Source organism: Tyto alba, unplaced genomic scaffold (genome assembly GCF_018691265.1).
Source record: "Tyto alba isolate M040663 unplaced genomic scaffold, T.alba_DEE_v4.0 Super-Scaffold_42, whole genome shotgun sequence".
Taxonomy (NCBI): domain Eukaryota; kingdom Metazoa; phylum Chordata; class Aves; order Strigiformes; family Tytonidae; genus Tyto; species Tyto alba.
In genome coordinates this window covers 25845546-25862569 of record NW_024881318.1, presented here as the reverse complement: position 1 = coordinate 25862569, position 17024 = coordinate 25845546, and the positions used below count along the sequence as shown (strand labels likewise).

The following is a 17024-nucleotide window of genomic DNA, read 5'->3' as shown; positions in this document are numbered from 1 at the left end:
TCAAAAGCAAGTATCAGTTTAAAACTATATGAAACAGTCTCAAATCATGGACTGAGTCTGCTGCAAGACTCCACCCTTCTAAGCTGCTTTGTTAATTACTGCCGAATGAGTTTCCCATAACTCCTAGAACATACATCTAATGTTATCATGATAAGCACTTTAGAGATGGCATGAACTTTGGTCAGTTATATTTTATTAGTAAGGAAACAAAAACCTGAAAAAAATGAACTGGTTTAGATTATATGACAAACAACAGCTAAAATAAACTATCCATATGCATAAAGAATAGACACTTTTTCAGTACTAGTACCTATACAACTTTATCAATCCAGCTGGATTATGCAATTTTCTTTTGGGCAGGGAGGGACAGAGCTTTTGTCACTATTTTCCAATTGTTAACTGCTTCTTAATGAAAGCAATAAGAGGTAAATGAAGGGGCTACACTGACAGAGGACCTATTCTTAATTTTTGTATCAGAAGACAGGTGTGGTCAGGCTAAGGCCACAGATAGTTATGTAGCATTTGTCCCTCAGTCCGCCAGGCTGGATGAAAGGAGACAGGAGGTGGGGGACACTTGGAACTTGCCACATCACAAAGTAGATAATGAAATAAATGGGCAATTACTGCAGACCTGTGATCTCTTCATCTTATTAGCAAACCAAACAACACTGCTATTTATGCTGGATGGTCAGGAAACAAAATACAATGCAAGAACTCAAAGCTCACTGAAATAGGAGACTTCTGAGGTTGTAATACCTTGCTATTTTGCTATTTCCAAAGAAATGAGGCATATTAAACTTGCACAACTGCTGTTTTGGTATAATACTAAAAAATAAATATTTGAATTTTAATATGTAGTGGAAGACATAAAATCTTAACATTATTTACTCATTTATTAAACAATATTATACCTAAAACAGGAGGAAATACCGATTGAAACAGCCATATGAATATAAGACAGAGTAAAACATCCATACCTGCTGTAATTACCACAAAAGAGAAATTAGTCCTATTTCTTATGAACTACTCCAGTGAAAAAGCAGGATATTTTTTAGCCTCTTCTATCAGTGTTTGCAAGTTCTTCTTTCTTATTATGGTCACCTCACCCTTGGTACATCTCTTAATCATTCCCCCAGTATTCCTAATATTGGCTTTTTTAGCCTTTGATCCTTCACCATCATCTACTATCCAGTTATTTTACATTTCAAAGGTAAGATATGGTATTTTTATTACTTATTCCTAACATTATTCTCTTTTCAGAGGGGGAGTAATTGCAATAATAGTTTAGTATTCTGTAATAATTATCCTCAGTAAATATCAACTGGTCTCTAGAATATAAACGGACTTTAACAAAATTTCTAAACCACAGCTACAATGATAAGGTTAATGATATCCTTTTGTAACAGCTTTAGCACAATCTACAGCATGCAAAAAAAGACTGTCTTGCCAAGCAAAAAATCTACCAGTTTCTGAACAATTTGCATTTGTTAACCAACAATTGTAATTTGGGACACATAATATATTTCTAATTAGTTAGTTTCAGTAAATTCATCGCTCTAAACAGCCATGTATAAAGTTACTGTAGGGAAATCTGCAAAGAAGAACTTAAATTAGAATTGTCACAGACAAGTGTTCTCATCCTTGTGACCGTGCCACAGCAGCAACTAGATGAATGGCATACATTACAAAGTCACCTTGGGAAGCACCACCAAAAAGTCATTCTTTAGCAACCTTTTAACTCACAAACCAATTAATCTACATATTTAGTGAACTGTATGACTTATGTGACCCTATCATAAACCCTTTTTTAAATTAAAGTACTCAGATATAGAATGGGAAGTCAGAACAATGTGCCTTACAATTTATCAACTTCAGGTAATTTTTCCTTCTACTCTACCAAGATAAATTCATCTAAACAGCAATTTTGTACTACCAAGTTTATTGTCCTGATACCTAAAAAAAAAACCCCAAAAATAAATAAAGAAAACAAGACTTAAATGAATGGTACATAAACCTCTCATTTCTCAGATGTCAATGTCCACTAAGTCGTCTCAAGTCCATTTTTTTCCCCAATTTTAACTAGCTACTATAATACAAGTGTATGTGTAATGCTGTTCTAGCACCCCAGTGGTGGTTTCCAAACTCTGAACAAATGTGCTACCTTGTTTTGAAAATAAAGGGTTTGAATCCTTGTTTATTTGCAAAGCTTGCTAGAACTTCAGGTCTGAGCTATCTCTAGCATCTCTTATAATAATAATTACAGAGATGCTCTCTACCATCTCTTAAAGCCTCTAGCATCTGCCACATGGCAGGTGACAATGGGCTTCCAAATAATCCTCTGAATCATCTCTGCAATACTACTGAAAAGTAATTGATCTTGAAAAAACCAACCAAAGTGAAGAAGATGACAAGATTTAATGTATTACAGAATTCAGCGTTACTATTTTTTTATTTCTAACAGAGCTGCCAGATTTGCACAATGCTGGCAGTTATGGGAATAGGCTATGCACTGCAACTTTGGTACATAATTAATTTGATTTTAGAAGTATTATAATTCCACATTTTCATAAAACTTCAGTGAAACTAGTGAACTTTATAAGTAATCTTTCCATTAGATAGGAAAGTAGCTGCATATGTAAGAACCTGTGTTTATCAGGACAAGTGAGAAATTGTATAAAACTGGCGGGTTGACCCTGACTGGATGCCTGGTGTCCACCAAAACCACTCTATCACTCAGCTCCTCAGATGGACATGGGAGAGAAAATATAACAAAAGGCTCATGGTTTAAGATAAGGACAGGAAGAGATCACTCACCAATTACCATCACAGGCAAAACAGACTTGGCTTGGGGAAATGCTTATTACCAATCAAATCAGAGTAGGATAACGACAGATAAAACCAAATCTTTTAAAAACACCTTCCCCTACTCCTTCCTTCTTCCCAGGGTCAGTTTCACTCTCAATTTCTCTACCTTCTCCTCCCCAGCAGCACAGGGGTGCATGGGAGGGGGTTTGCAGTCAGTTCATCATCGGTTGTCTGTGCTGCTACTTCCTACTCAGGGGGGGATGCCTCCTCACACTCTTCCCTTGCTCCCAGCAAGGGGTCTCTCCCACAGGAGACAGTCCTTCACGAACTTCTCCAACATGAGTCCTTCCCATGGGCTGCAGTTCTTCACAAACTGCTCCAGAGTGGGTCCCCCATGGGGTCACAACTCCTGCCAGCAAACCTGCTCCAGCGTGGGCTCCTCTCTCCATGGGGCCATAGGTCCTGCCAGGAGCCTGCTCCAGCGTGGGCTTCCCACGGGGTCACAGCCTCCTTTGGGCATCCACCTGCTCTGGTGTGGGGTCCTTCATGGTGGGTATCTGCTCCACCATGGACCTCCCTGGGCTGCAGGGGCACAGCCTGACTCACCGTGGTCTTCCCCAGGGGCTGCAGGGGAATCTCTGCTCCCCCTCCTTCTCCACTGACTTGGTGTCTGCAGAGTTGTTCCTTGCACATATTCTCATTCCTCTCTCCTGGCTGCTGTTGCACAGCAGTTTTTTTCCCCTTCTTAACTGTGTTATCCCAGAGGTGTTACCACCATCCCTGATGGGCTCGCCCTTGGCCAGCGGCGGGTCCATCTTGGAGCTGGCTGGAACTGGCTCTGTTGGACATGGGGGCAGCTTCTCACAGAAGCCACCCCTGTAGACCCCCTGCTACCAAAACCTTGCTGCGCAAATCCAATGCAAAAACTCTACTTAGTTTATTGCAACAAGCATAAACCCATCCCTCACAGTTCAAAGCAGCATCACTGTGAGCCAGTAGGGACTTTTGTAGTATGATTAATGCTTGATGCCAGTAGTTGCATGTAGTATCTGTATGTCAAATGGGACTTCAGAGTCTTCAGACTTAACTGAGGAGTTAATACACTGATTTCATTTCGTTCAGATAGTCATGACAAAAATATTTAAATTAAAGAGTTTCCTGCAACAATAATAAATTTGCTTTCCCTTCACTCTGGGATTTTGGAACTTGTATTCAGAACTATCAAAACAAAATGAAATAGCTTGATAAAATATTAGACAATCAGCTGCAGTCTTACCTGAATAAGCAATCAAAATCATAAGTCTGCTGGCACAGTAAGCACTATTCTTTATTCACTATGTTTTCATTATTAAAAAGTTAAAATAGTATCTAGTTTAAGAGAAGATCCATAAGATGTTTTCAAATTACTCTATTTTGGTTTTGGAGAAAAAAAATCATTCCCTTGAAAATTGAGTTGCCAGCTTGCTAAACACCGAGCATCCAACATCAGTCCAGCACAGAACACACCCATACCAATATCAACACTGGCTACTTTGTAAAGAGTACGTCAGGCACTGTATTTTTGAAAGGAAGTATGTATGCTGAGTTCCTAGGTGTGTGGCCAGCTTTTTTAATTTATATGCTCCTGTTTCTGATATGAGCAAAACACACCTATTTTCCAGTAAAAGAAAAGATACTAGAAAATTCTAACAGCTTCTTAGTCAAAACAGCTACAGACAGGAAACACAAGTTTGGTAAGGAAATACACATTATTAAAATGTGCTTTACACTGCCCAGTGAAAATATGATTTGACTAGCTTTTGAATCTAATTACTTTACAAATTGATTTTGAAACTGGACACAGGTGTCTACCTTGGGGGTGGACTGAAGAAACTAATCTTGCACATCACTGGTTGTAAATAGCAGTTTCAATCAGAAAGGGAGTACAGAGGTTATACAGAACAACCATTTTCCATCCCTCCAAACTCAACCTGCCAGCATCAATGACATTCTTACCAGAACTACCAGTTGTTTGAACCAGTGTTTGTTAGGCTGATCTTTCCTCAACATCTTTAGACAACAGTACAGTCAAAAAAATCAGTTTCCAATAAACAATTATATTTTTCTGTACTAAAACAGTGATCTAATCACTATGAGTGATAACACAAGCCAGTGGAATGGCATTAGAATGCAAGAACAGGTAATAAAACTCAGAAAAGTGTGTTGGTGATATCTGAATTAAATTGTTGAAAAGATTTCCAGAACTTGAGAGATTCTCTTCAGTTTAAGTATGGATAAATTGATGCTAAAGAGGGAGCAAGAATGCTGGACATCAAATTATACATATTTACCATGATGGTTAGCATCTCATGACTCTGATATTCTGGGAAAGACCGGAAAAATAGTTGAAGGAGAGAATGTATTCTTTAAACAGGGATATAAAATGGAGCCAGATGATATGAAAGGCTCCCAGAATCAAAGCTTTTTAACATATTTCAGCATGACCTTCATTAGATCTGTGGCTAATTTGTAGATTAAATGTATAAGGAGAAATTATACCCCTAACAATGAAGTAAAAGTATTACTATTAGTAAACCACATCATTACATAAAACTTGATCATTTGGCTTATTACACTGTAACTCATTTATTTTCCTGAATATACAAAATCACAATTCATTTAGTTTCTTCCCATACTGGGATAAAATAAAAACTCCCAAGCTGTCTATATTTACATGTAAGCATCACCTAAAACATGTACCAACATGGATAATTCAAGTTTAAATAAGACAGATTTTTATTGGAAAATACTTTACTTAATTTTTCTGCTCCACAGTTTCAAACAGAGTTGATAAAGCTTAACTCCCTTTTTGAACAATGATACCAGAGTTCTTAAAAACATACATTAAGGCCACAAAAATAAGTCAGCTGATGTCTATATATTAAATGCAATGCAAGTTCATGAATCACTCTCCACCCATTTAAACTTTCCTCAGTATATTTGCAATGAGACTAAAATATAGCAGTATCTAGAAATGTTGATTACATTAAATTATCATTAAATTATAAAGCACTGTTCCAGCTAAAACTCTTTAGAAATTAAGATATATGCATAATAAAGAGGTATCAATGACAGGATAAATGGATAGATCAAAGAAAAATATTTAGACCCTGTGCAAACACTGGGAAGTGATACTTAGAATGGACCATGACAGCTTAACTTTTCTCTCATATTAGTGGCCTTAAAAGTTGAAAAGTATTATTATTTTGAAAGAGAGATCCACATTTATCTTTTCATTATTGTTTATGAGGTTTAAGTTCTAAGCACTGATACAAACTGCTGATGCAGCAACGAAATATGTAAGAGGATAGAAACCTCTTGCAGGAATGAAGTGGGACAAGGAGACTAGAAACTTTTAAATTAATTGCAGATTCCCTTTGGGTTGGTTCTTGATTTTCCTCTTCTTACTTCAAATGTTTGTTCTCACTTTTATTTCACCAGAGGTATCTGCTACTGCAGTCATTCTAAATGTCACATGAATTGAGTGTGTGCACTGATACTGTGGAAATAGTTACATCTAGATTATGAAATCCAAAACAAAAATGAAGCTTCAATGTTCATGTATGATAATTTATTGTCTGTAAGCCTTCCAAAGAAACAAAGACTGAAAAGGTGTTTAAAATTGAATGTTAAACTACAGTTGAGGAACAAATCACAAGCAATTCCTCAGAGAAAAAAGGAAAGTGACATGAAGGGAAGATATATTTCCCATGTAAATCAAAACCTGCATTGTCATGTCCTTACAGGTTGTGGCTCCTCCTTACCAAAGCAGAGCCACTTCTCTTTATTCAGATTGCCATTTACTCTGTACTGCATGTGACTCCAGAACAGTTCCCTTATTATGACTGTGTTCATCAACACTACGCTAGTGCATTGTATCATTTAGGAGAGAAGAATAATACAGGTCATAAACCAGTGTGCCCCATTTTTCATTTTTCCTGATATATCTGCATTGAAGGTAGTCCACAGTAAACCTAACAAGCCTAAATTTCTAAATACATATCCAAACTATTAAAGTCAACCTGTAACTGAAGAATTAAGAGAATTTTTCAAGAAATTTATTAAAACCTTAGCCAGGGAGAAATAAAATTTGAGTGTATTCAAAGACAACTAAGAACATGAAAGGATAATAGATTTAAAATTCCTTTATGTTTTTTAAATCTGATTAACAAACCAAATGTATCTCTCTCCCTATTGATATACAGATATATTGATCCCTATCAATAGATATATACATATATACCTATATATGTCAGAGATTATCCAAAACAACTAAGAATAAATGTTATCATTGTGCAAACACCTAGAGTTTAATTTAAGCCCACAAGCTGGAAGAAAATTTAACCAAATTTAACAAAGTCTAGAGATTCTTTTAAGAGTAACTGAATTATAGAATTATCTAACACATTTTAAAGGACCATGGAAAATAATATTTTTGTGTTTTGTTTAAATTTGAAATTGCAAGACACTAGGAATTTCTCTTAAGGCATTACTAATAATGGAAGAATACGCAACAGTTTTTTGTGTAATTTTCCTTTATTTTATAAAGGAAGCTTATATTGATTAGTGCTGAAAAGAAAAGCCTACTAACAAACCAAAAGCATTCAGTGTCTTAAGAAACTCCCTAAATTAAAACAAACTATCAAAAGCCATCCAAACTCTTATCTATTCCTATAAGAAATAAAGTACTAAAGGACTGTCCACAAGTATTCTTTTGGACATATGTAGACCAGTTAAAGTAAATGTGCAACAGCGCTACACACATCTACTCAATCAGCCAATTCCATGTTTTGCAATTACTCAATGCCAAGCAGTTCAGACTACTTTATTCCACAATATTTGTACACTGCAGTTTTCTGTACGAGGAACCAGCTTCCCCGATGTCTTGAAAAAGTAAGTTAAATTATGAAACATTCACAGATGAGGTTGGACAAAAATAGCACAATAGTGCATGGTATCCAAATCCAGGTATCTTCATCTAAATCAGTGCTCCTTATTAAGAGTTCTTTACATTAGAAAAAGGTTCTATGCAAGCATATGGACCAACAGCTGTTCAGGTAAAACACATAATCCAATATAATGAAGATTGTTTTAAAAATGAGAAATTTGGCCTGCCATGACATTTCGATAAGCTTTAGCTCCCTGTGATTTCAATAAATCCTTTTTATAGTGTCTTAGTAATATAATGTCCAGATTTTGTGAACAGATGATGTTTACTTTGGCAATATTTTCCAAGACTCAAAAGTGAAGCAAAAGCATAAGTGTTGTGGCTGTAAAGTTTGTCATCAAAGCATTTTCCTTTTTTGATTCAAGAGCTGAATTTTCCAAGAACAATACACAAACCAAATCCAAAGGCAAAGAATTTATTCTGACACAAGTGAATCACACAATCTCTTCTATAATTGAATAACAGATCTAAAACTTACCATCTTTTTTCTTTTGTCTTGTTCTGTGGGAGGTTCCTCATCTTCTGTAACTTTGGACTCTTCAAAATGAGACATCAACATGCAGCTAAAAATAGGAGTAAGACTAGTTTTAACAAATGTTATCATTAAAAATTATTTTAAAGCACTTGTAAAAACACAGGACAGATATGAGGGAGTTTGATGAAAGCTAGGCAATCTGTTAACAAGTAATTTTTCTCTGAGAACAGTGAATCTAAAGAAGTCTGAATGCACATTCTGTGTCACCTACACCCATGTAACAATCTCAGTTACCCTCCACATTTTAGCTCATTTCTGCATATATAGAACAGACTATGTGGGTTTAAAAAAAATAATATAGAAAAGCCTAATGTCCTAACTAGAATTTCCCCATCTTTCCAAGGAAGTGCTATACAAGCACTCTGATATTCATGTTGATAGGATGTAAAGTAGCACATATGCAAAACTACCAAAGATTCTCATTGCGTCCATGCTTTACTGTGAGATCTTTAACAAGAGGACCTGAAAACTAATATGATCACTGCTATTCGTTCTAGATTTTAAGATCCTAAAATCTGCACAATAATGTTTTAAGTGAACAGAAATGAGTTAGCCTCTGCAGTCATTTATCTAGAGCTTTTTTTTATGAAGGTAAAGCAAAACTTTTAATGTTTTTATTTTTTGTTTTGCTCCATCCTCAACTGGTAGGTACCAATATGCATAAGTAACAGCCATATTGTCTTGGTTTGGGCTGAAATAGAGTTAATATTCCTTTTCAGGGACTAGATGAGTGCTGTGTTTTGGATTCAGCATTGGGTTTGGTATGAGAAGAATGCTGGTAGCACACTGGTGTTTTCAGCTGCTACCAAGACTTCAAGGACTCCCCGACTCCCCACGTCCTGCCCGTGCGCCAGGGCACAGGGAGCAGGGAGGGAGCACGGCCACAGCACCTGACCCAAACTGGCCAGTGAAATATTCCATATCATGGCACGTCGTGCTCACTGTATAGAGGAGGGGTGGTCGGGAAGGGGCTCTCTCTGTCTCTCTCTCTGCGATTGTGGGATCTTGGTATCTCGGGGTTGCTGGCCGGGAACGGGCTGGGGGTTGGTCAGCGGGTGGTCAGCAATTACGCTGTACATTGCCTGGTTATATATTGCTTTTTTTCCCCCCATCATCGTCATTGTTCTCATTTTATTGCCATTATTAAACTGTTCCTATCTCACCTGCGAGTCTCCCTTCACCCCTCTAATCCCCTCCCCCATTCCCAGGTGGGGAGGGGGAAGGGAGGGTGATTAGCTGCGGGGGTTGGCTGCCTATCAGGCCCAAACCACGACACATATTTTAACTATTATTTTTGTAGTAAGTATAAAAACAGAAAATATGAAAAAAAATAGTTTAAATGCCAGAGGTTTTTCTATCTCTTGAAACAGTTTGAATGAAATTCATGAAGACACTGGTGAAAGCTATCTTATAGCATGCATGCTTTTCATTCACTTTACATTCTCTACATTGAAAGAATACACAAATACTCCACCACTTTACCAAATTGTTCCTAGAAAATCTGCTTTAAAAACCAAAAAGATTTATAAATCACTCAGGTTGCAACTTGCCACCCTATATTAGGTTTATTTCATGGCAGGAACAATGCATAATCCACGCATTATGAAGCACCAAGACAGATGCATGTTACTGCTCACTTGCAGCCCTGTACTACTGTGCATTTTTCATTGATGCATTCCACTAGCAGGTGAAATGTTTCTGCAGCTGAATTGAATAACTTGTTTTAAAATTAGTAAAATGAAAAAAAGTTGTGATTTTATGTGAAAATGTTCAGACTTACTCTGTTTATACATTCAGTTTTCTATTAATGTGTGTTTAGATCTGTCTGAAACACTTGCTAAACAGCATGGCAGAAGGGTAAAATGCTAACACAGAAGACATTTCCATCAAAAGAATTAGTTATTTCAAAATAATACAATAAATCACGTCTCCTCTCTTCATAAATAGCATGGTTTCTCACAACTCAGTTTATTAAGAAGGGGACAAAAATATGTCAATTGCCAAAACATACAAGACAGAATTAACTTTTTCAGACCTTCATAAATTTTCGGCCTCACAAACAGTAATTAAAAAAAACTGAGGAAGGAATACAAAAAAAAAAAAGATGAAATTGGGAAAAATGTGAATATTGTTGAGACAAGATTAGAGCAATTGAATGTTTCCCCTTCCAGAAAATCTGAGGTCTATAAAGCCTCCTTGTAATTATCACTACAATGTAAAACAAACAGTAGGAAAACTGCCTGAGTGTAATCCCTTTGTATTGTAAACCAGGGCACCGTGTAATCATTTTCATAGCCTGATCAAAATTCCATCTGAAAACTGGCAAGACCTTTATCTCTGCATTTGTATTTGGCAAGGCTCTTCCAGAATTTCATTGCTTTAACTACAGCAGTTTCTTCAAATTTCCATTTTAAATATATTCATGGTCAGCTTACACTTAAGCCATCACTGTCATTTAATTCCTAGTCTTCCCTGTGCATGATTATCCCCTGTTCTTCCTTTAGCAGCTGCAGTTCTATATTGCTTCAGCCTTGATTTTCCTATGCTAAATATGAGTGTTGTTTTAGTCTTTGTACTACAGTAATTAGATACGACAATAACCAGTGGAGTACAGAATTTTTTTTCTGAACCAGTTCACGTTTACATCATTCTTCAACCTGCAGACTCAGAATAGCGCACATGACTCCAGATGAGTGCTTTCATTTTATTTATTTTCAGATGATGTCAGAATGTATAATACAAATGTCAGAATCTTTCAAACAGCCCATTCAATATCTGTCAGAGATATGTCCTTGGTTCAGTGTGACTATATTTTATAAAGCAAAAACAGTGTCCAGAGTTTGGAAAAGTATACTGACAAGTTGTACAAGCCTTCAAATTTAAAATATAAAATGAACTAGGACAAAGTTGTATTTATTTCTCTGCAAGAACTCTTTTCAACAAATGCTGGCAAAGCAACCTGTTTAGAAATAGAAGTAACTCTAACATTGTCTCTGATAGTAAATAGAACATAGTGCCAAAGCACACTCCCAGGCTTTGGAGTTACATCTTCTATACTAAGAGATAGGAAAAAAAAAAAAAAAAAGTCACTTTTGCAAGCAATTCTTGGGCACAGTTCAGGCTCAGCAGTGTGGACCATTCTCAGCACATACTTGTGTGCATACCACCTGTTTCAAGTGAAGGAAAACTTAATAGATTGCATGCAGGTTGTTCTGTGCCAGCTGACTTCAGTGCCAGCAAACATCTCCTTAGGCAATAATTAGTTCAGATACAGTCTGTTCTATCACCAGGTAGTTATCTGGAAGTTAAAAAATGTTTGATTCTTAGCATCCGTTATTAGAATATATTTAATACTGTTATTAGAATATAGTGTCTGTAGGGACATCTTGCAGAGTACCTGGTTTTAATGTCTTACAACTCTCCATCATTCTAAAACAATGTAATCATTACAGAAAAAAATATCATTAAGATTTCTTTCCTAAAAATCCTTACTATTCAGTGGTTTTTTACTTTTCCAGCTTTCATGGAATACCACCAGTAACCTGGGAATCTGCAGGACATGAAGGAGTGTGGTGCTTGGTGGTAGTGCACTCTGAGCACCCCTGACATCAACATCCTGCCACAAATGAACTCTTGCTTCTGCCTGGAAACTGTCTTTTGGGGTATGCTCTGCAGCAGCAAGTGTGTTAAGTGGAACAAGTGAAGGGGTAGAATTGTCCTTGTGGGATAGGTGTTCAAGTTCTCCACACCATGAAGTATTGTACACTAGGTCCAGTCAATGAGGCTGAGGCATTCAGGAAAAGATCTTGGTTAAACTACCGATGTCACACTCTAAGAAACTCTGAGCTACCACCCTATCAACACACAAAATTGTTAGATTGTAATTTTAGATATAATAGCCAAGTGAACAAAAAACAAATCTAAGCATATGAACATTTTAAGACATCATTTAGTAGATAACATAATGAACAATACAAAATTATATCAACTGCCATTTTAAGCCCTTCCTCCCTTCATTACAATTATTTTTTCTGAAAACCAAAAATTTCCTATCTTACTAAAACATTCAGTGCTGTGAAAACAGAACTTTTGCATGACAACTGCCTACAGGTTTTTCCAATCAAAACACTACATATAAAACAGTACTAATTTTTGTGGGTTTAATAGTAGCAGATTTTCCACTTACTCTTTGTATGTTCCTGTTTCAACATCTTCACTCATAACATCATGCAGCCCTTCCACTGAAATGTTGATGATACCACAAAATTTATCTTGGATAACACTGGAAAAGAACAAAATTTATCTTGGATAACATTGGGAAAGAACAGGAAAGTGACTTAGCTAAAGGAACAGAACAGGAAATTTGCTCAATAAGTGTAGAGCACATTTACTAAGCAGTATTTTCATTGTTTACTGCTTAGCTGAGCATGGTATCAAACAGCTAATTCAATATTTTAGTTTCACACAGGCTTCAAAATTATGCAAGAAACATTATTCTTAAATAGAATAAAGCCTCATGTACCACTGTTGAAAACCTAGAAATAATTACAAATGTAATAGAAGAAAAAATACATTAGCACAGGACGCAAGAACTGAGCAGGGAGGGCATGCTTCTGCTAGCAGGGAGGTCAGAGTACTGGCTTCTATTCCTAACACATTTACACATTTTCTCCCATCACTATTCAATACAAAATCTACAAACAAATCCTTAAGCAAAAGACAGCTTGTAAATATGCTAGACTCTTCTATTGTTTTCTCTCTCTCCAGCCTCAGGAGTATTTCTTCATCCTTTTAGGCAGCTGAATGACTCCCCAAGCAGGGTGAAAAATATCTGCACCTAGTTCTGAAAGGTGGGGTAGGCTTTCTCTTCATAAAAACAGGCACAACCTGCCATCTGAAACACTAGGCTATTTAAAAAAGCTGCAAAGTGCTGGTAGGTATCACTCAGGATTTAAGAGATAAGCACCTTTACCCAGCACAAGCTGCAGGCCAGACTGGATACCTCCCCCCCCTCCCCCCCCCTTTAATCACCCAAAATGATACTAAACACATTTAAACACTTGCCCCAGCCTTAAGAATTGATCTGCCTGTAGCATAAAGGCATAGAAACATGATCTCCCCATGATGGAAAAAGTAGGTGCCACGTAGCCCTAGTTAATGGAAAGCAGCTGTGACTGCTGTTTCTGCTGAATTTCCTACTACTGTGGGTCTAATGCCAGAGACGCACTACTGCGGGGCATTGGTGTGTGGACTTCTACTCTGTGAACTACAACAGGGTGAAGACATACTGCAAGTGAAAAGATGTTCATCTTACGAAGACTGCAGAAGTTCCGGCCACAAACAGCAAAGAGATAGAAATGGCCTAACAGGTGATGGTAAACTACAATTCTTTTCCTGGCACTGCCATTGACTTAATTATTTTATTACTACCTGTTTGGAATTTTAGGATTAATTTTCCCCCAAAGATGCTGCTGCTGTCTAGTAGGCAGAAGCAGACATGTTCTGTATTTGTTTAAAGGCACCGAATACTAAATTAAAATATAAAGAACCAAACTACAATATATTAACACAGATTAATCTATTTAATAATATTCTTTCACTTTATTTGCTTATTTGGGATGTAAACTGAAAAACTGAATAAACTGTAGCTTCTTGTACATTAGTTACTATATTTGAAAAACTTTCTGTCACACCTACAACAAAATTTTATGCATACTACAAGCAGGCTTTATATAGCAATGGATGCGCTTTGGAAAAAACACTGATCAAGTTAGAATACTAAGCATATAAAATTTCTTTTAAATTTGTTTTAATAAGATTATGATTCAGTTCATGATAGTTTTGTTTCTAAAGGAGTATTTTTGTTCCTTTTTTAATTCAGCTACTGTTGAATGCCAGGATCTGAACTGTATTTTGTGTAATGAAACTTGAAACTCCTAAATTCCACAAAATGAAAATTGACAAAATCTTCATTCAGTCTTGCTTATTCTTATTATCACTGTCAAGTACATCTTGCAAGAGAGACTTCCTCCCTTGCAAAAAAGCTTCTCCATCTCATTCAGAACAGCAAAATATTACATGTTATGAGACACTCTCTGTGGGGTTCTGCAGACAACAAGCAAACAGCCTACCAACCACAGCACCACTGTGAAAGTGAGTACTGCCTGATTGGCAGCCTGCAGAATAAGCCCTCAGAGGCAGAGCAGGTTTCTTCACTCAGCTCAATGATTCCTACCTAGTACAGCTCCTGTTAAAACTCTTTTGTCTCATACTTTTTTGAAACACATCTGTAGGAAAATGCAATTAATGTGGTTAATATTGTCCAACACGATAAATAGCTGTCCTCAGATTCACATCCATGGAGGGACAAGGGGCATTCAAACGAGAACAAATGCAAACACTTCGCACCTTTGAGAAGTAAACTATGCCCTGTAGTATGCACTATTTAATTAATAATACAGGTTGCTACCCACTACCTGGTAGTTATATTTCTTTCTTCCAAGCTGCATGAAGAATCCTTAACTGTCACAGAGGTTTTATACTGGGAGGGAATAGAAAGGCTTTTGACCCAATGAAGGCACAGCCTTCTCATCAGCTGCAGGGCTAACTACGGTCAATCTATTCAGGGAGGTTACTTCAATTAACCAACATGTAAATAAATAGTGTAGGCATAGTGCTCATTAACTTTATGTTTTTTTTTCCCAAGCTTCACACTGATAGGAGCAGACAGGGAGGCCCAATTCAGTAACCTATCTTTCTAAGGATTGGTGATATTTCCAGAAGAAATTAAGGATGGTGATTGAAGACCCAAAGTACTGTTCTTGATAGTTAACTCCAAAGCACATAGAAAATTATTTATTTATTTACCTGGAGAGGATATTTTAAATTTATGGAATAAATGAGAAATTATATTTTACTTATTTCTTCAGTTAAAGACAGAAAATTCATGGTAATTTTTTTTTTTTTTTGGAGGTAAAGCAATGCTAAAGAACATAGAGGACTTTTCAAAATGCAGTAACTGTTGCCTGCAGCTGTCAGTAAAGATAGTACCTTCTCTCTTCTCCCCTTTAAATGGGACATTTCCTCCTACCAAAGACTCACTGAACTGTTTACCAAGTATGGAATTCTTAAACAATGCAACTGTTTTTAGACACATGCTGGTGAAAAATAAAGTCAGCATAGGCTCATTGTGCTTTGGAAAAAAGGAACCTCAATTAAAGTTCAATGGCAATATAAAATGCATTAGGACTTATTTTCATAGAAGAGAAAGAGAGCCACGCAAATCAATGTAATACCTTTTTAAAGAGACCAGTATTAGCCAGCTTGTTTCAAGAAATATGTTAGAAAGTCGTATCAGTAGATTCAGAAAAGACAGCAACACTGTATTTAGATCAACTTCCAAATGGAACAGTTAATACCATCCATACTAAAAACTTAACTCAGCAGGAAGGCACCATTTAAGCAGTCTCTGTCTTGAATTGCATATAAGCCAGAAGAGCAATGGAACAAACAGCAGCATCAAGTTATAACTCGTTTTGTATCTATCCAGTTTCCCTAATTTATTGGGACAAAACCTCATTTAGTATGCAGCAAAAATTATCAAACAGGCACAGAATTAAAGGATTATAACTTCTATAAACTTATTAGGATCTAAAACACTTCAGAAGCTGGCTTCAAAGATGCAATTAACAAATATTAACTTTTTTTATTACAAAAAAGGATCTTTCACGCTGTCTGTACATAAAATTCACTTGCTGGTAATGAAAGCAAAATGTAGCAAACACTTAGAGCAGCTTGTACATGAGTAATCTCAAACCTTTTATTTGAACACTTGCATAATTTGTCACATAAAAGAAAAAAAGTTTTGCAAAGGAAAAAACAGACATCTGATCTGAAAAAAGTAATATTTTTTTCTCATTCTATTTATCATCTTTAATACACTCAACTATCTATTCAATATTGTTGTTATTCTGCTGTTTTATGCAAAAAATTCAGAATTTTTATTTCAATTACAGTCACTGCAAATAAAACTTTATCATCATCTTAAAATATATATTAAGATAAATTTTTAAAGATACTTAAATAAAACGGTCCCCATATCTGCTATGCATCTTCCTCAGGCTATCAGAAAGGGAAGAAAAATTCTGCATGGGAAAATAAACTCTTTTAGACATTAAAAGGAAGAGGAGAAAAATCTTTTGTGCTTTTCTACATTTACCAGGATGAAAGAGTAAACACCAAAAAAGGGACAAATCTTGATTTCATATCTTTACTAGTGTAGATTTGCGAAAGATTAATTAATTCTTTATTCATATCTCAGTAGCCAAAGAAAAAGGTGGAGTGGGACAAATGGAGATTACTTTGCACATACTGCGAGGAAGGTAAATGATTATTACACACACATCCCCCACTTTAGAAACTGCACAGTGCTAAGGGAGCTACAAAAACAGTAATGTAGCAGCTAAGATATTTCCAGGGGAGTGGAAATGACTGAGCAGAAACCTGATGACCATAAAGCTCCTTTTTACTTCATTAGGGCAGACTCAATTAAATCTTCTAACATATTCTCTAATGATTTTAAGTTAGACATATGAACCACACATGTACATGAAAGGATGTTTCCTAGTGTGAACATTTAGACACAAAAGCTGCTAACAGCAAAAGAAAGGCATTTCCCCCACAACTGCATAATGAATC

General features: G+C 36.3%; 1 protein-coding gene across 5 annotated transcripts in view; it reads right to left on the bottom strand.

Moving 5' to 3' along the window:
- Positions 1–17024, bottom strand: part of IPO11 (importin 11) — a 112204-nt gene that overhangs the window by 920 nt on the left and 94260 nt on the right. For all 5 annotated transcript variants that reach the window (XM_033009091.2, XM_042804740.1, XM_042804741.1 and 2 more), the window contains 2 exons: positions 12514–12609; positions 8271–8355 (listed from right to left, as the gene is read on the bottom strand). In XM_033009091.2, the coding sequence (XP_032864982.1) occupies positions 8271–8355; positions 12514–12609 (181 nt within the window). The remainder of the gene's footprint in view (positions 1–8270; positions 8356–12513; positions 12610–17024) is intronic.